An 18,628-nucleotide genomic window follows, 5' to 3' on the forward strand; every position below is an offset into this window, starting at 1 on the left:
CTGCAGGAAAGTATAGTTTGTCTTTATTTAGAAAATATGAATGTTGTGCTTGTTCCTGTTGGAACAGTGTAGATTGACCCTGAGGTTCTGGTGCCTTTCGGCCACCCCTCAATGTTCGTTTGTTATTGACTGGACACCCCTATTAGGATTTTCTGGCTACACCTCTGCTCCCTTCCTACACACATTAACACAAAAAACCTTTTCCCAAATACAGATTTATTAACATAATATTAACATTCCAGTTAACTCTTTGCTGGGCTATTAACATTCAAATCAACTTCTTAGTAAATACTAAAAGAACAAGGTAAACATAGCAATGGAAGAAGGAACAGATAAAGAAACTCATTACATATGCAGTGGAATCCAAGTTAAATGAGATTCTGTATGTCTAAGAACCATGGAGAATCAAAATGTATAAAAAAAAAATTAGGCTCCCAGCTTTGGCATTTCAAAGGAACATATTAGGAAAACAACTAATTCAATTCACATTACTCTGTGGAGAAAATAAAGATTAATTCACAGCGTCCTCTACACCAGTGGAAATACCACCTTTGATCTTCATCTATCAATCTGTTTTACAAACGGTCAATAAAAAGAAAAAAAAATAACGTTTGTCAGCTTAAGGTTCACAGCCTACTTATAAAGATTTATTAAAACTGGTTGAGTGCATATTTTCAATTGCTGTAGAAAGCCTGCCCCTTGGTTATCTAAGCATCTCCGCTACAGTAACATATGAAAAATACAAAGGTGCTTTAAGAATTTTAAAATCATTATTATTACCTCATTAACAGTGCAATCGTGTGGACAACAGGCATGTAGTGCACTTATTTGTTAGTTCACAACTTCAGTTCAAGGGTTTCAACTGAAAGGAAGGTTATAGGGATCATTTTTAGGGTGTTTAAGATAAGATCACATTCTGCTCCAAGGTATCTAAAGGAGCCTTGCACATTTAATTCAACAAGGCTAAGAGCATAAAACTGTCCACGATATCTTGCTATGACTAAGCAATAATAATTCATGTCTCAGGAAAATAATCAAACTCCCTTTATTCAAATCTTTAAATTATTGCCTTCCACTCGTCAGGAGAAAGACGGGTTTCTTACTCCTGACGAGAACCAGACCCAAACTCATTAACTGCCAGATAGAGAGGCATGATTTGAACCCCGCAATGATTAAGAGTTCATTTGCAGCATTGCAGATTAATGCTTTATATCAGCTTTCTATGCATTGTGCAGAGGACTCTAGCTATTGAATTTGCACATCCATCCATCCATCCATCCATCCATCCATCCATCCATCCATCCATCCAGTTAAGAGTCACAGTTTCAAAGGACACAGTTCTCACTCAGGGGGAGCAGAAGCGTCCAGCGAAGAGAATGCACATGGTGGGGTTATGGCGGATGAAGAAGAGGAAGGGGTGATCTGCGTTGAAGAAGGAAGCACAATCTGCCATAATGCCAGCAGTAGCAGCAGCAGCTTCTGTACCCTCCTCATTCACCTCTACAAAAGCCTTGTGGCAGACTTTGGACAAAAAGAGCCCCTTGTTACTTGACATTCCTGTCATAGATAAAAAAAAAAAAGTTAAATTACAGGATTATAATCCATAACTCTACAGTTTTTTCTATGTACGAAATATCAAATATTTTCATGTAGACTTACTTTCCCCATATAGAGCACTAATCATGAAAGCACTTTTATTGTCTAAAAATTTTAAAAGTAATGCAGAGCTAACTGCAGCTCCAGTGCAGAGCTGCTCATAAGCTCATAGTCTACTTAAAAACATAGCTCACTCTTCTCTATCTCACCAGAGAAGTCACATGTTGATTCTTCAAAAGCGTCAACCATGCCCAAGCTGCGCAGGACCTCATTCAGGTTATACGTTTCCTCCATCTTGAATTGAGGCAGCCTTACATCAATCTCACAGCTTTCCATATCGTCTGGTTGAGTCCACTCCAGGAATTTCTCATAGGTCAGGAGGCTCTCCAGCTGAATAGATTGCATATCAATTAATGAATTTTCTGTGCCTGGGTTGTATAATATAAATCTGGAGGAAGTCCTACCTTTTCTAGACCTGTTGTATCATCTTCTATTTCTTCAGGTAAAAAGATTAGCATGCTCATTTCCATCCCTTTGTAAGGCATCTCCAACACCTGTCCAATAAAAGGGTAATTAGTGCAACATATTAGCTCTTAAATATGCTGGATTCATAGTAAGTCACCAAATAAAGTCTATATCCTTAATGAAGGGACATCAAGCTAAATCATGCAGTCAACTTCAGTTGTAGCGTTGCTTTACATGTGACGTCTCTCAAAGCCCACTTTCCAATTGCACAGGCCAAATAATCACACCACATGTTTCTGCTTACATATTTTCTACTTCCACATCACAGCAGAATTAATTTGTGAGTTCAGAGGACAGAGAAATGCTCTGAGCTCTCCTGAGGAAAATACTCCATATTGGGAAACTAATTCAAGGAGTAAAGGGATCAGATTCAATGCATCAAACTCTAAAACATTATTTACCAAAGATTAAAATATAAACATTAAAAGATTAAAATATAAACATTTTGGTAATCAAACATTTTGTTTGATTACCTGACACTTGACTTCAGGAATGAAGGCAAGGTTGAAGTTACTGCTCTGTTCCATCATCTGCACAGATCTTGTCTCATTCTGTGAACAAAGAAAATAATGACCCAGTTTCCTAACAAAGTACCATCTCCTTCAGGATATCTAAAGTTTTAACAAGTAAGTAAAAAACAGAGTTTTTTCTTAAACAAGATTGAGGAGATTGAGCATTTTGTGCATGTAGTTCAGGGGTCGGCAACCCAAACTGTTTAAAGAGCCATATTGGACGAACAAAACCAAAACAATTCTGTCTGGAACTGCAAAAATGTAAAAGTTTTATATAAGCCATGTATGGCAACACAAGCTCTAAGAGTATTAGCCCACTTTAAAAGAGGACTACATGGGCTTAAATATATAATAAGCATTCATGATTAAATGATTATCCTGAAGCAAATGTCTCATCATGTTACCACTCTGCTGTACGATATTCAGTGCTTTAAGTTTAAATTCCATTACAATATTAATGTATTATGTTTTATTGCATTGATGAAATTATAGAAACAAAATAAAGATTTCCGGTGTTATTTTTATTTTGAGGATTTGGGGGGGAAAATGGAAGAAGATCTACATACCTGGATAAGAGCACTACCTGTTTGATATTTTCCATGTTGCAACAAAACTAGCAGCAGCAGTGGAGATTGGTGATGAAATCTACTTCTTGAATCTGTATTTGCTCTGCTGTGATTTATACAGAAGCACTCCAGTCGCACTTTTTCTCTCACTAACAACTTGGTGGTTGGAAATGCACCTCCAAATTACTCTATTTATTGCTTGACAACTTCTCGTTACAAAGCAAACATGCAAGCAATCCTTCCTTATTGGTAATGAAAGCAAATGATTCGGTCCATTCTTCTTTGAATCATCTGTTCTCATCAGCTATCTTCTTTTATCCCTTTGGGATCCTTGCCCCAAGACACACCCGCCAGTTTGTTAATAACAGTCACCTGCCTGACACTGCGCCGCGCTGAAACGTGTGTTGCAGGCTATGATGCAAATCTTTGTTGACAGAAATTTTATAATTTATTATTTAAATTTATTTATCATATAAATGTTTACAGCACTGGAAAGATAATGAATGTTTGTTTAATGACTTGCACATCGTATGAAAAGAAATACAAAAATAAACAAAAAAACGTCTTTTTCCATTTTCATACATTTTTTTTAAAAAGCACAGGGGAGGCTCAAGTGGAGGCATTAAAGAGCCGAATGCGGCTAAAATGGGACACTTTACCATATGCCATACCACATGGAAAACTAAGGTGATGGGTCCCAATGGTAAGTGAAAAATATGCAGACCACAGCTGCCCCATTTGGACAAGAGACGCCCATCAATTCCCTAAAGCCAGGCCTTGGAGGTAAACTCCTTGATGAATGCCTAATGGTCTAGCTTTTGGTCCTGTGGGCTAACTGGCTCAGCCTTTTAAATATCATCAATGTAAGATACCTTCTTATGGTAGGGTCTCCATTGCAAACTGGTTTCATTGGCTTTAGGGGAAATAAAACTACTAACTACTATATTTTTTTACTATATTTTCTTTTTGGGAAATGAAACATCCCCTCAGTCGATGAAAAAGTTATCAAGTTGAACAGACTGAACTATTTACAGCTTGGTATAATTAAAGGTATTGTAGAGAATTTTCACAAGTTTTTCAGAAGACTCGCCCTCTCCACTTGAAAAAAAAAATGCACATGCACAACCCTGTACCCGCTCCCGAGAGGGAACCTCTATTAAACGGGTGCCAGAGCGTGCACAACCCCATTTGTCCTCGTGCACGCTCTGTTTAAAAGTTGCTGTTCTCATAGCTAATACAAGCTTACTGTGCCCAAATGTCCGACCTAACCCCTAAATCCCTCAATCACTATATAGAGCGGGGACGATATGCTGAACTTTGCAGCAAACTCGGCTAACTTACCGTTCGGATAGATGATCACAGCTTTTTGCTCCCCGTTGGTCACATAACTCCTCTTTGACTTGCCGCTGTGAGATCAAATCCCATAATGCTTTGTGAGGAGACCTCCTGCACAAAGCACTCCGGGGTATATCTGCCTCTTCTGAGGCCTTTCTTTTCTTGTCATACACTTCATAGACAATTTTTCTCTTACTGTATGACCCTCAGCCATTTTCAAAGAACCTCGGTAAGAAAGGTGAGCTTCCATAACTGTCTGAAACCGCAGCTCACCACAGATATATGCCTGAAAGTGAGCATGCACAGAAAAAGACAGCTAACGGGATGGGCACGTAGGACGGCATTACGTAAACATATCACCAGAACGATTGACAATTAGGAACACTTATTTAGATTATCCACCTTGAAATAAAAGGTAATCCTCTATACCTTTAACTCCACAAGCACCTTGGGTTTTGAAGGCCAAATGATAAAGTTTCCAAGTAAGAAAGGCATTGAGATCCTCAGTGGTTGGGTGCTATGGATTTAGGATCAGATCCCAGTCATCATCTACTTGAACGACCAAGGGGGTTCATAAGTGTAGTTAGTAAGGGGTCAGCTTATATTTTTCCAGCATTTTGCTAACATATCCTCAGACCTTTGGAGTTCTGTGTGTTTATATGGTAACACATACACCACTGACCTAATGCATTGGTAATGTCAAGAAGAAGATTCTGCTTCTTTAGTTTACACTCCTTATACTTTAAGCAAGGTTGGACTATAGCTGGAGACGTTTTGAAGGAGGATTCTGATAAGTATTGAATGTAAGATTTAAGGCATATTCAGCTCAATCGGGGCTGCCTATTTTTACAGACAAAATATTCATTAGAATGACTCTGTCAGGATTTGTTTGTGGGTTGAGGACCCAAAAGCAGAGGGAGGAAGAGGTGAATTTATGGTTGGTTTAATGAAGAGTAACTGAAAAAACAGGAAACCAAGAATCCAAAATAAAAACTAAGTCCAAAAAACAAACAAGAAAAGAGGAGTCCAAAATTCAAAACATGAAAAAATAAGAAGAAAACAAACCAGAAAACCATGGAGCCGTCAGAGAATCAAAACTCAAGGAGGAAGGCTCAGAGAGACGAAGTTGGAGAATGTGAGTCGAAGTTAGATGAGGACCCAGCAAAGAGGAACTGCAGAGAGAGGGCTTTTAAATGAGACAGAGAAAAAGAGAGGGCTAATGAGAAGATTGGGAACAGGTGAGGACAGAGCAGAAACAAAACAGGAGCTAGGGAGAAAGGAGAACACAAGAGGGCAGTAGAGGACAACAAATGAAAAACCTGGCAGACTGGAAATAACTACAAAACACAACAAAATAATAATTAAACCACTAGGACTAAAAAACATGGAGAAAAGTAAAACTAAACACTCAAAAGAAAACATAACAGAACCAAGGCTAGTACAGTGACTGAAAAAAAAAAACAAAGAAAGTAATAAACTAAGAATTAAACCATAAAAACTAGGAAACAAGAAGAAAAGCAAAACTGAATACTCAAAAAAAAAATATGTCAGAAAACAGACACATAACAGACTCAAAAGGCTTGGTCCTGGAAGAGGAGGCTGTCCATTTCTAAATGGAGTTATTGCAAAAGTAATTTTGTTGTCAAAGGCCAACTGTGAGGATAGATTAATATTGGCCTGAAAACACTTTGGAAAAATCACTCAACATTTATACAATAAATTCTTTTACCAATTACTATTAAATTAAGATATATTTCATTGAAGTAAATTAATAGTCAAAGAGCATCTGACTGACCTTATTGAGTTTAAACTCAGCCTTACAGGTGCTGGATTTTGGGAAAGCTTTATTCCAGTTGCCTTTGAAGTAGATGGCATTAACCAAGACCATCTTGGTGTTGTTGTTCACCATGCCATCACTCACAATATCTTTGATTTTACCTGGTAACAGTATTGAACAAAAAGGAACAGATGATACCAAACACTGCAGATAATGCAACTTTTAACATCACAGCAACATTGCCCCACCAGATCATCATCTTCAGAATCATTGTGTGTGGTTATGTACAGAGTGACAGTGTGTTTACATGTGATCCACCTTGTGTCTGCTCCTCTACCCAGCTGTTGATCTTGACCCTGACCTCATCCCAGCAGGTTTTGAAGTCCACAGACTCTAGCTTTGAGTGGAAGTGAGTTTTGGTTTGGGTTATGAATTCCTAGGAAAACAAAGAAAAAAACAGTTTCTTGACTTCATCATTAAAAACAACCACCCAGAATTCCTTATCTATTGATATTCTATGATGGGAAAATGATATACGCCTTGTACAGTTTCAGTTATTTCCTAAAGTTGCGCAATACTTCCATTTTTATACAATACTAACAAGGCTGGAAATTCCCTTTCCTGTTTTTGGGGGGACAATAAACAAGACATTTCTAAAAAAAGAAAAAAAAAAGTTTGAGGGTTTTAGCAAAGCTAGAGCAAAATAATATGTTTTTAAAATGTATAGACAGAATCTTATCAATGCTTTTTCCATTTCTGTTGACAGAAATGTGGACACAACTAGCTGGTAGTTTTTTTCCTGTAAAATTTCCTGTCACTGGCTAGCTGACAAATTTTTCACTTTAAAACATAAATTTTTCACTAGAAGGAGACTATTATAACTGTCCTTGATAGAAACTGATGCTAACTAATGTATTCGAAGCAACTAATCCATTGATATGGCTTTGGCTAAGACTGGAATTGTCCGTTTAGATGCCCTCACTTTGAGAGGGACTGTTTTTTATGATAAAATCTGCACAGGAACTGGGTGTGGAAGCAATGTGCCCTATGACCTCCATCGCTACCAAATAATAAGGACTCCCTTCACCTTTATTTAAAAGCTGTAAGAAGAAAAAAAAAACACAGAAAAGAGTGTATTTTTGTTCCTTCCTAAAATACATGAACACGTACAAAGAAAAGCGGCTGCTCTATGGTATTCCAATTAAAACTATACAGAGACGTTTCAAAGGGACATCCAAAAGCTCTATAATTGCTCTGATTAAGGTGGCTGTACGTTGCATTGAGTTTCTGCCATGTGTTTGGCTGATTAGAAATTTGTCTTAGCAAGCAGTCGGACACTTTTACCTTATATAGTGGACAATGAGTGTATATTTGCTTATATAAAAAGACATTGTCTCCATCACCTGAATAAAATGGTAGGACTGCTCTCCATACAGTCTGTTGGCAACACTGAGAAGAAACCGAGTGTCTGGATGGTTGAGCTCATTCAGAAGTTTGGCAAACTGAATATGGAAATCATTCTGACAATCCTGGGTCTTCAAGCACTGTGCACAGCAAAGATTGGGGCTGATACATGAAGACAATTTAGGTAAAAATTATAACTAAGTAAAAGCTTTGGGTAGATAATCTAATAACCAGTTAATGTACCAGATAATAAAGAAAGCCAGATATTACCTCTGACATCTGTGTGGCTGTATTTGTTTTGGCTCCCAGCATCACCATAGCAAGCGCTCCAGAGATGCTGAACGGAGAGAAGAAGATATTTGAAGTATTATCGTCCACACTCAGCTTTCTGAATAGATCCAGAGCGAAGGTGATGTTGGCCTTGGATAGATGACTGGGGGAATGCATCATGTCTGTTATGAAGAGCAGGTAAAGTAGTCATTTTGAGGCCATATTACATCAGAAGAAACAATCAGCACCATATGGAGCCCATGCAAGAAGAAAAATTTGACTACTTTTACCACAGTTTTTTTAAAAGTCGTTTGTGTATGAGGTAAGAAAAAAAAAACCTTTGCTACAATAGTCACTGACATTATTTTAGTATTCCTTTGGGCTGTAATTTTTTTCACAAAACCGTGATGCACTTGTGTATACATATAGTCAGGTGTCAGTCAGGTATAGTCAAATTACCCAAATTCACCTAAATACCCTTAAAACCTAATCCTTAAAATGATCAATCAAATTAATAAGGATCACCTTCACGTGTTTTCAGGTTCTTTTTAAGATTAAAATTACAAACTCAATATTTTGTCTTGGACAACGTAACAACGTAAAGATAGTGATCTCGCAACATTACAGAAAAAGCTATACATCATCACCCAATACATTGTACTTCGTATGTCACAAAAAGCTATCCAACAGTTCCCTGGTGCCAAGCAAGCTTACACATCAACTTGATGAGTTGCAAAGGAAGATATCTTGGCCAATGTGTGATTTGTGTGTGGTTGGGGTACCTTAAGAGTATAGTGGTAGATCATCAAAATAAGTGGTCCTCCTAATTGTCAATCATTCTGGTGACATGTTTACATAGGCCGTCCTACGTCATCCCCATTTTCACTTACTGGTGGTGAGTCTGACATAGTGGAAAAATTGCAGATGTTATTTTGAAAAGTAAGCTTGTATGAGCAATGCAAACAGCAACTTTTAAACAGAGCGTGCACGAGGAGAAATGGGCTCGTGCATGCTCTTGCACAGGTTAATTAGGCATTCCTCTGTAGCAGGTGCAGGGTTGTGCATGTGCATATTTTTTTTTTAAGTAGAGAGGGCGGATCTTTTAAAAAACTCCTCCACAAATACCTTTAATTATACCAAGCTGGAAATAGGTCAGCCCGTTAAACTTGATAACTTTTCCTGCTACTGAGGGAATGTTTCAATTTTACCCCCAAGGCTTGACTTTAGGGAATTGACAGGTGTCTCTTGTCCGAATAGGGCTCACTGGTTGTTGTTGTCTGCATATATTTACCATTCTGACTCATCACCTTAGTTTGCTTGTATTAGCGATGTAAGCAGCACCTTTTAAACAGAGCGTGCACAAGGAGAAATTGGCTCGTGCATCCTGTTGCACAGGGTAATTAACCCTTGGAAGTGGGTGCAGGGTTGTGCATGTGCATTTTTTTTTCCAAGTGGAAAGAGCAGGTCCTCTCAAAAATTCACAAAATCCTCCACTATTCATTTTTAAAAGAAAACTTGCCTTTATGCAAGGCATTTCAGACAAAAAACAATAGGTATTTAAAATATCTCTGTCTTTGTTTCTGTCATGTATCAAACACACAGAGACACTGTTATTCAAGACTGTACTGAAAGAGAGAATGAGTCTATAGGTGAACGTCCTTCTCCAGAGCTATCAAAGTCATTTGGTTTTGATTGCTCGATTCACAAAAAGCGTCATATTCCCATACTCATTGGCCAGTCTAACTTTATTTATGTACACATGTAACAAGACACTTTACCTGTAACAAAAAATATTATGCTGTTAACCATCACTGTTTTAATGTCCTTTAGAGACTAATATACAGGTTTTACTTACCGTCAGATCCAAGTCTTGATCAGGACTGATTCAATGGCAGAGAGATTCCTCTCTTCAGCATAATATTCAGTTGACGCAAGCTCAAGTTGACGCATGTCTTCAAAGAGGAAAGTATTTTCATCCACGTGTGTAAAAGCTCCTTTGTGATTGGTCCTCTTAGGAGAGGTTGGTAGATGAAACAGGATCTAGGCCAGCAATTTGTTTTCATTGGAAATGCAAGTCAAAACTTCTTTATGTTTCTATTATTAGAATGTTTTTTGTTTTGTTTTTTATATTTTGGCATCTAAAAGCAGAGAGGTTTGTGAGCAGCTGTGGATTGTGGACTGCCAGCCATGGTTCTAATTCATTCCCTGCTTCAAGGATTATCGGGTCTGTCCAGGTAATAAGATGAGTTACTCGAGCCCAATTTATTATAATTATTTTTAAAAAAAAATTATGTAGATAAAAACAATAACAACTCATAGAGAGGTCTTGTCCTGTTAGTTTTAATAGAGCTTCCCATGAACAGCTATTTATCATTCCTAACATTTCTGTGGTTAAGTGAATGTGAAAGCAGCTCTATAATGCTGAAATACCAGCTGGCAGATTCATTTCATGACACCAACAGTTCCTGTAACTTGTAAAATGTCATCAAAGAAACCCATCGAACCTTCTGGGAAAAAGTCCAACCACACACTGCTAAAACTATCTGGAAATACTTAATTAATTAACGTAAGTAATAATTATTTACCCTTAATTTGAGTAATCAAATAAGAGGATTTGCAAATGGAAATAGTATTTTTACCCATAAATAAGATAATTAGATAATATGCACTTGAAATAAGACAATGTAATAGTTTTTTCTTATTTTAAAATTTAATTGTTTTGTTCCATTGGCAAAGTGTATCACTTGCCTCCTCAATTCAAGACTAAATGTACTTATTTTGCAAAATACTATCAATTAACAATTTCAAAGGAACTTAAAAGGGGAAAAAAAAGAAAAACATTTGCAAAAAAATCACAAATTTTATGACTAACTGTAGTACTCCAGTCATCTCATCAAGTGAGTCCAGGCTTAACATGATGACTTGATGAGATGAATGGAGTCTGGTGAGCTATTGCTTGGTTGGAAAGAAAACCTGCAGCCACACGGCCCTTTCTGGAACCAGTTAGAGACCCCTGGTTTAGACCAAGATTTCATGGTTCTGCAGACAGAAGGCTGAGTAATGAAATAATTATTTTGCATGGCTGCGTCTTCTCATTGCACCCCAGCACCACCTGCCAGGACATTTTGCTTTGGTTCCTGAACCAATCGGAGAAATCTGCTGCTCTGTCATCTATGAGGCAGCTTTCCGGCCTCCGAGAGTGTAAGAATGATGTGGCGGTGGGGTACCAGTTCAGGGCGGGCGCTGATGGAGGCGTAAGGCTCAACTGCAAACAGACCTGCAGGTGGAGACCACAGCAGACTTACGGTCCTCTAAGCAGCCTTTAAATGTCAACGTAACAGAGTTTCTTCTGTAATCCTAGTGATGAGGATGAGGAGCTGTACGAGAAGCTGTCCAGTGAGCAGTGGAGGCTGGAGTGTCTGATGCACCTGATGGCTCAGCTCAAGGACTCAGACCTGCCTGGGGATTTCTTCCTGGAACTGCTGCAGGTAGAGAAGCTCCCACTAGAGTCAGTCCAACCTTGTACACTAAAAAAAATTGCACTTATAAAGAAAATATGCAGAATGTTCTGCAGTATTGCACCTTCCATGCCCACGGTGGGCAAATATTATGCAATTAGATAATATTCAGACTGTCATATATTGCTCTGTGAACAAAAGTTCCTCTGGCTGTGTGTCAGAACAACATATAAGTGTGAATCGAGCTCAAATGATGGTCAAACAGATAATTCTGCACATACATGGAATAAATTCACCACAACTTCCATTACAATATAAGGGTTTATTTACAAAAATCATTTAGCTCCAAGTCCGACAGATTTTAGTAAATAACTAAACTAAGCTAATATAACCACAAAGAACAAGGAATAAAACTGGAAGTAAAGCAATGATATCACAGTTCAGCAGGATTTTTTTTGAGAACTACAGTTTATCTATGGTGGGGATTTGTTAAAGCTACAGTGTGTAATAATTACAGGCATATAAAGTCAGAAATTTAATATATTATACATAACTATGTTATTTATCATCACCTATGAGCTCAGCCTTTTAACCATAATATTTGCGTTGCCTTAGAATTCGTTATTTATAATTACATAGGAGCGGGTCTCGCAGCCATGGAGGAAGACATCTTTGCGCTACGGCAAGCGCAGAGGCAACAAACTAGCGATTGCGAGATCGCCCATTACGCTCGAAAATAACTACGGCAAGTTGAGAGAGATGAACTGAGACGGTACTGAACAGTAGATGGCAGTATTATGCCTGAGAAGCGTTTAGTCTGCCTGAAACCAAAGAAGAAGAAGAAGCACGTATACTGCGCCTCAGTAACAAGAAAGGTGAACAAGGCGGCAGGCGTGAGTGACTTTGCAAACTGTTTGGCACTGTGTGGCCAAATATCAGACGAATGGAGGATCATGCCTACTCTGTATCACAACGAAAAGCGGCGGACACCAAACCCCCGTCATCTAAGAAGCGGAAACACGACGAGAATAAACGCAAGCGTCACAAGAAACGACAAAAATAACGGATCAACATTGGCACGGCATTTACACGATGGAAGTCACTGATGGAGGAAAAAGGTTTTCAAAGTGACGCTCAAGTTGCCAGTTTTCTCTTGGACAGGTAATTAATCCTACACACACAATTGTCTAATATCTGCAGTTTTTGGAGTACAGGATGCTCAGACCTGTCTAAAACAATACCATGCTGCGTGATGATGCTGTTACTCTCCAGTATACTTATTCAGCAACGTCCCTGACGTTTCACAGGTAATGATTCAGTAATTTTCTTTAAAATAATTTTCTGGATATATACCTCGGTTACTTCTCTCCGGCTCCTTTGGAGATCTTCAAGCCTTTCCTCCTCTGCTCTCACCCCGCTGGCTCCCCTCCCTCGCCTTGTAACCCCCGTGCCACAAACATGACTTGGACTCTGTAAACGGGGAATATATATTCTTCCAGCGAACACAATCTCGCTGTTAAACTAATGACTACAATTACTTCCTCTGTTTATATCACCATGCAAAGCAGCTCACCAAAACGTCACAACGACGTAGAAAAAATAACGGGTATATTTATTATCTTAAGTCTACATGAAATCTATACCCTACACAGACTAATGAAATACTATCTGTAAAATTATCTATGTAAACAAACCTCATCACTTGAGAAGGTAGGTGATTCCGACGTTGTGGAAGACATTTTGTCCCGTAACGCTCGCCGTACTGTTGGGGGGGAGAAGCGGTGGGGGGGAGACGTTCATGTTGCTGCAGTCTGCAGTCTGACCGCTAGATGTCGCTGAAAATTACACACTGTAGCTTTAATGTCCAAAAAATCTTAAGCAGAGTCAAACTTTAAAGAATGGCGCCACTTTGTGGTGAAATTCTGCTATTACACACCAAGGGGCCGGATCTATCAAAGGTTTGCGTGTATAAAAACGTGAGCTATTTCACCGCGCACGCTAAAAAAAATGTACAAACTGATCTATCAACAGCGTGCTAAATGGATTTGGTCTTTAAAACGTGCTAAATAGCGCCTCTTATCCATTTAGTACTTTTCCTGCAATGAATATGCAATATGGGGCGTTTACACGCAAAAGTGCGTCTTGTGGGAGGAGAACATGTAAATATATTAATTTAGCACTCGCAAAGTGATTTATTAAACCTGAAAGCAATTTTGCTAACGGTATCTGACTCTATATTTAACACGTTTCAAAAGAAGGTGCAAATGTATGGGAGAATTATCCTGCCATAATGCAAGAGCACATAATTTCAATTTGAGAAAAGAATTTCATTTTCTTGCACTCAAAACTTATAATGCTCACACTCAAAACATGCGCTCTCTCTCAAATATTTTCTCTTCTCTCTCAAATCTTTGTTTCTTCTCTCAGATTTAATGCTTCTTGCACAGATATTTTCTCCTCTCGCTTGCCTCCTTCTCTTCGCGCACAAACCGCGCTCTTCTCGAGTCTCAGTTACGCTCGCAAACCCGTAGGCTCTGCTTGCGTATTTTTTTTGCTCTCTCTGGGATTGGATCGGATCGTCGCTTAGCAACCTTTCCAGCCAATAGAACGACAGCCTCGGAAAGGGCGCAGATTATGTGTTTTCACATCCACCTCAAAAATATGTAGTTGCGCCCCTGGTCCTATCGGTTTTCCCATCATGCTTCCAACCATTTCCCAGTTTAAATCTTTCACTTCCAGATATTTTCTGCAGCTTTCACTATTATTTTGATTTTTTCGGGGGGGTTTTGTCGTCTGTGCAGTACAATTAATCACTTCCACCATGAATAGAAAAAAATCTCTCTTTTTAACAATTAGTGAATCTTCTTTAATTTTGGGACATTTCTCCAGAGGTCTTGAATTTGCCATGTGTTTAACTGTTGGTTTGGTTTATTCTAACTGAGATGGAATCCTTTTTGCAGCTTCAGCTTAAGTTATTTCTTTATTTCCTCAGACCTTTTGCTTGCTTCACAGCCACAATATGCAGCAGTATGTTCTCAACCACAGTTACAGCATTTGATTTGAGCTTCTTTTCCACATTTTCCATATTCGTGTTCTCCTGCACACCTTCCACATCTCTGTTTTCCTTTACAAACTGCTGCTATGTGTCCGAATTTTTGGCATTTGAAAAATCTCAAAGGTAGAGGATTGTAGATTTTGACATTATAGCTGATGTAACCAATGAATACTTTACTGGGTAATTGCTCTTCCTCGAATTTAATGAACACAGATAAACCGTCAGATCTTTCTCCGTTTTTTGTTGTTTTTAACTGTTTTACTTCTTTTACTTTTGCACCACTTATGTTTTCTAGAATTTCCTTTTCAGACACTCTTAGAGGAACTCCTCCAATGACTCCCCTGCTGATCTTTTTGTTCTCCACTAAGCTGCAATGAACTCTTATCCCGTCAATTATGTTAATCCGAATGGCTTTGCCTTGCTGGGCGCTGTCTCTGCCGTTGATTAACAGGTTTCCACTGTACAGGATTCTGGCACCTCTCACTTCTCCTACTAGTTTATTTATGGTTTTTGTTAAGTGAACCGGATTCCAATTTGCAAAAGAGTCTGCCTGATTAACGACTTTGAATATGACTTTGTACTCATTTTGTTTTGCTGTGGAATGTGTGGATTGATCATTACTTGATTGTTCTGAACTGGACTCCCCTTTAACTGATCTCTGCTTTTTCCGCTTTTTCTCATTTTTTGATGTTGCTATCTTCCAACCTTCTTCATTGTCACTATTTCCCTCTTCCATCCCACAAGAATGGCTTCCTGTTTCCTCACTACTTACAGCCCAGGCCATTTCTCCACAAGCGGCTTCGAAACACGTACCATGCACCCGTGGCCTCCACCTTTAAAACCATTCCTGTTTTGATGGTCGTCTCGTTGTTGCCCCTCTAGTGCACCTGTTGTTATTTTAATTAACACCAAAGCAGCTGAAACTGATTAACAACCCCCTCTGCTACTTACCAGACCAAATCAATATCCCGGAAGTTTAATTAATTTGATGCTATAGTCTGATTACACAGTGTTACTTTATTTTTTTTGAGTAGTGTATATATACACTCACCGGCCACTTTATTAGGTACACCTGTCCAACTGCTCGTTAACACTTAATTTCTAAGCAGCCAATCACATGGCGGCAACTCAGTGCATTTAGGCCTGTAGTGTAGACATGGTCAAGACAATCTCCTGCAGTTCAAACCGAGCATCAGTATGGGGAAGAAAGGTGATTTGAGTGACTTTGAACGTGGCATGATTGTTGGTGCCATAAGGGCTGGTCTGAGTATTTCAGAAACTGCTGATCTACTGGGATTTTCACGCACAACCATCTCTAGGGTTTACAGAGAATGGTCCAAAAAAGAAAAAACATCCAGTGAGCGGCAGTTCTGTGGGCGGAAATGCCTTGTTGATGCAAGAGGTCAGAGGAGAATGGCCAGACTGGTTCGAGCTGATAGAAGGGCAACAGTGACTCAAATAACCACCCGTTACAACCAAGGTGGGCAGAAGAGCATCTCTGAACGCACAGTACGTCGAACTTTGAGGCAGATGGGCTACAGCAGCAGAAGACCACACAGGGTGCCACTCCTTTCAGCTAAGAACAGGAAACTGAGGCTACAATTTGCACAAGCTCATCGAAATTGGACAATAGAAGATTGGAAAAACGTTGCCTGGTCTGATGAGTCTCGATTTCTGCTGCCGCGACATTCGGATGGTAGGGTCAGAATTTGGCGTCTACAACATGAAAGCATGGATCCATCCTGCCTTGTATCAACAGTTCAGGCTGGTGGTGTCATGGTGAGGGGAATATTTTCTTGCCACTCTTTGGGCCCCTTGGTACCAATTGAGCATCGTTGCAACGCCACAGCCTACCTGAGTATTGTTGCTGACCATGTCCATCCCTTTATGACCACAATGTACCCAACTTCTGATGGCTACTTTCAGCAGGATAATGCGCCATGTCATAAAGCTGGAATCATCTCAGACTGGTTTCTTGAACATGACAATGAGTTCACTGTACTCAAATGGCCTCCACAGTCACCAGATCTCAATCCAATAGAGCATCTTTGGGATGTGGTGGAACGGGAGATTCGCGTCATGGATGTGCAGCCGACAAATCTGCGGCAACTGTGTGATGCCATCATGTCATTATGGACCAAACTCCCTGAGGAATGCTTCCAGCACCTTGTTGAATCTATGCCACAAAGAATTGAGGCAGTTCTGAAGGCAAAAGGGGGTCCAACCCGTTACTAGCATGGGGTACCTAATAAAGTGGCCGGTGAGTGTATATGGACATAAGAAGTAGATTAAGTTTAGGGGTTCCCACTGAAGGCCTAGGAAACGAGAGAAGAGAACATGAAATATTCTGTGGTAAGATTTAGCCTCAGTTCCTGCTCTTTTCTCGTTTATCAACCCTGTCAAAACTCAGCATCTTTTCCCAGCCTTCCTCTTCCTGACTGGCTCATTCTTACACATCTTTTAGGCACTTTTGAACGTGTTCCACCAGCTTTTGACAGACAAGGGACCCACAAATGTATGGCAGGGGGGACTGGTGCTGTTTAAAAATTCTGCATGAAAAGCCATTCCATACCAACAGGTTCCTGTCAAATGAGCTAAAGATCAGCAAAAGGCTCTCCCAGAGTGAGACAAACATTTGCACTTTTATAAATCTGTTCATTTTTACTCTTTTTGACTTGAACTCTAACAGTTGCTGCTCTTTCCCCTTTAATCTTTCAGGATGCAGAATTTTCTAACTAAATCTGGCAAAGTCGAAGAGAAGAGCCCCACCTGGAGGAGCTGTTGCGCCATCAGTGTGTTGTCAAAAAGAATAAGACAGAAGACAATTTTTACTATTGTTCATTACCAGGAAGTTCACACCAATAGCTGCTGGGTTTGCCCAGATTTTCTGATTTCCCTCTAATTCTGGAGCCTTAATTTAATTTATTGTTTGTTACTTTGGTTCACATTTGAAATGTTCTCTTACTTGATTGCAGATCCATACTTTTTTTTTTTTTTTTTAGATTACTCAGGTTCCCAGTCATTATTCTATAAATGTTGGAAGCTTAATATGAGATTAGTGGCTTTCCTCCAAGTACTTAGGTTTCTCCATATTCCAGAATAATCTCTTAGTTTAATTTCAGATTTGTGGCTTTACTTTGGGCGCTCTGGTTATACCACATATTCCAGAAACTTTCCCTAACTTAATTGGTGATTTATACTTTTTCCAGGGTCCTGTTCCCCCCCTTATTCTATAAATTTTGGTAACTTAATTTGGGATTAGTGGCTTTTCTCTGAGCGATTGGGTTCCACCATATTTCTTAGTCATCCCTTACTTCAGTTGCAGTTTTCCTTTGGGTGCTCTAGTTTCACAACTGTTACAGAAATCTTCCCTAACTTGGTCAGAGATTTATACTTTTTTCTTAGGAAATTCAGGTTCCCGTCTTTTTCAATAAATCCTTAAAGTGTAATGCATACATAACATTTCCATGGAACATGACACGTATCAGCCAGGAAAAAGTCTCTCAATTTTTTTTTCCATCTTTTTTTGTGGCATGTTAGGGCTTATAAGTGAGAGCAGTACATTGCAACATGCAGTGAAATGATTAAAGTGAGTTTCGGTAAAGTCACTTGCAAAATCCACACCCAAATTACCTCTTCCTCCTCCCCGGTCAGCTTTTCTCAGTCATATTTGACTGTTCTGCTTAGTCTGAGCTTTTTTAGGTCCGAGCAGAGCTCTACAAGCACATAACCGTTTCTTCGCAATGGCTTTGAAGCAACGGACACTGACCGACACCAGATGGAAAACATGGTGCTTAAATTTCCTTGTCTCTATTGTTTGGCACACACATATTTGTGTTAGGAACTGATTCTAGGCTCTAAACCAGGGGTGCCAGTCCACAAGAGCTACTATCCTGCAACTTTTTGATGCCACCATTTTTAACACACCTGAATCAGATGAGTGGCTCGTTACCAGGCCTCTGCTGGGCTTAATGTGGGGATTGAGCCTTTTTATTCAGGTGTGTTAGAGAAGAAATGCATCTAAAAGTTACAGAATGGTAGCTCTTGAGGACTGGACTTCATCACCCTGCTCTAAACACTAAGTGATATGTGAAAACAGCATGTTTCCCTGGGTTTTATTCATGTCCATT

General features: G+C 39.3%; 2 protein-coding genes across 2 annotated transcripts; one reads left to right on the forward strand and one right to left on the reverse strand.

Annotated features, from left to right (window-relative positions):
* Window positions 1-199: 199 nt before the first annotated feature.
* Window positions 200-9,932, reverse strand: LOC119771497 (leukocyte elastase inhibitor-like). The gene is made up of 9 exons (XM_038267524.1): window positions 9,841-9,932; window positions 7,986-8,167; window positions 7,715-7,855; window positions 6,630-6,747; window positions 6,330-6,472; window positions 2,595-2,672; window positions 2,061-2,150; window positions 1,806-1,986; window positions 200-1,557 (listed from the first exon to the last, which is right to left on the reverse strand). Exons 2-9 carry the CDS (start codon window positions 8,163-8,165, stop codon window positions 1,346-1,348), a joined length of 1,143 nt encoding a protein of 380 aa, XP_038123452.1. The 5' UTR covers window positions 8,166-8,167; window positions 9,841-9,932; the 3' UTR covers window positions 200-1,345.
* Window positions 9,933-11,096: 1,164 nt separating this feature from the next.
* On the forward strand, window positions 11,097-17,467 carry LOC119771498 (transport and Golgi organization protein 6 homolog). Its single transcript, XM_038267525.1, has 3 exons — window positions 11,097-11,268; window positions 11,347-11,473; window positions 17,217-17,467. The coding sequence occupies exons 1-3, from the start codon at window positions 11,159-11,161 to the stop codon at window positions 17,235-17,237; spliced, it is 258 nt and encodes an 85-aa protein (XP_038123453.1). The 5' UTR covers window positions 11,097-11,158; the 3' UTR covers window positions 17,238-17,467.
* Window positions 17,468-18,628: the final 1,161 nt, after the last annotated feature.

This window comes from Cyprinodon tularosa, unplaced genomic scaffold (genome assembly GCF_016077235.1).
Source record: "Cyprinodon tularosa strain WSP-4 unplaced genomic scaffold, ASM1607723v1 ctg675, whole genome shotgun sequence".
NCBI lineage: Eukaryota > Metazoa > Chordata > Actinopteri > Cyprinodontiformes > Cyprinodontidae > Cyprinodon > Cyprinodon tularosa.

Bases quoted from the DNA above. Each gene is read 5' to 3' on its own strand.
- LOC119771497 (XM_038267524.1), bottom strand. From the start codon at position 8,165: ATGATGCATTCCCCCAGTCATCTATCCAAGGCCAACATCACCTTCGCT. The intron at 6,473-6,629 runs GTGGATCACATG...TACTGTTACCAG, and splicing joins GGTAGAGGAGCAGACACAAG to GTAAAATCAAAGATATTGTG. The intron at 2,673-6,329 runs GTCAGTCAGATG...CTTTGTTCACAG, and splicing joins CTGAGTTTAAACTCAATAAG to AATGAGACAAGATCTGTGCA.
- LOC119771498 (XM_038267525.1), top strand. From the start codon at position 11,159: ATGAGGCAGCTTTCCGGCCTCCGAGAGTGTAAGAATGATGTGGCGGTG. The intron at 11,269-11,346 runs GTGGAGACCACA...CTGTAATCCTAG, and splicing joins AACTGCAAACAGACCTGCAG to TGATGAGGATGAGGAGCTGT. The intron at 11,474-17,216 runs GTAGAGAAGCTC...TTAATCTTTCAG, and splicing joins TCTTCCTGGAACTGCTGCAG to GATGCAGAATTTTCTAACTA.